Source organism: Eimeria mitis, genomic scaffold (genome assembly GCF_000499745.2).
Source record: "Eimeria mitis Houghton genomic scaffold, Emh_scaff12078, whole genome shotgun sequence".
Taxonomy (NCBI): Eukaryota; Apicomplexa; class Conoidasida; order Eucoccidiorida; family Eimeriidae; genus Eimeria; species Eimeria mitis.
Window position 1 is genome coordinate 1 of NW_013568208.1, and position 603 is coordinate 603.

General features: G+C 53.6%; 1 protein-coding gene across 1 annotated transcript; it reads right to left on the reverse strand.

The window, feature by feature from the left end:
• Nucleotides 1–122: 122 nt before the first annotated feature.
• On the reverse strand, nucleotides 123–538 carry EMH_0000060 (Delta-aminolevulinic acid dehydratase, related; the record flags this gene model as incomplete). Its single annotated transcript, XM_013494575.1, has 2 exons — nucleotides 123–340; nucleotides 496–538. 2 exons carry the CDS (start codon nucleotides 536–538, stop codon nucleotides 123–125), a joined length of 261 nt encoding a protein of 86 aa, XP_013350029.1.
• Nucleotides 539–603: the final 65 nt, after the last annotated feature.

The window sequence follows — 603 nt, forward strand, 5'->3', positions numbered from 1 at the left end:
GTAACCCCGCAATCATGTAGACCACGCATGCTGGGTAGCTATCGAGGAGCTCTACTTTCGAGCAAGGAAATATAACGACCACTTGGGCGTTTTTTTAGAACGAAGGGCCAAGCAAGCACAACCTAAAGAGCAACCGCAGGGAAACTAACTTGTTTGCAAATTTGGTAGACTGTCATGTCATTAAGTACAACTCCTGTTTCCTCGTCGACAACGCCGTCATGGCCTGAAGTGCTATAGGGGTCGAGAGCAACGTCAGCGAGCACCAGAACATCTGGGAAGGCATCCTTGATTGCCATGATGATACGAGGCATTAGCCCATCGGGATTGCTGCTCTCCTCACCTGCCAAGCAAACACCCCCAGATGCCACACTTGACGGTATCAACTGGTCAGCCAGAAGCCTGCCACCCACGCTGCAAAGTACAGCACGACGCAGAAATCGCCGCTCCCCCCCAAACCCCAGCCCTGCCCCGTTTCCCAGATATAGTTCCACCTACCCAGGGGGCTCTTGAGGTCATCGTCCACCTTGGGGAATAGCATAAAGGCGTTCACACCATAACGGCGGGCCTCCTCCACTTCTTTTAACACGTCTGCGGGACTCAGCC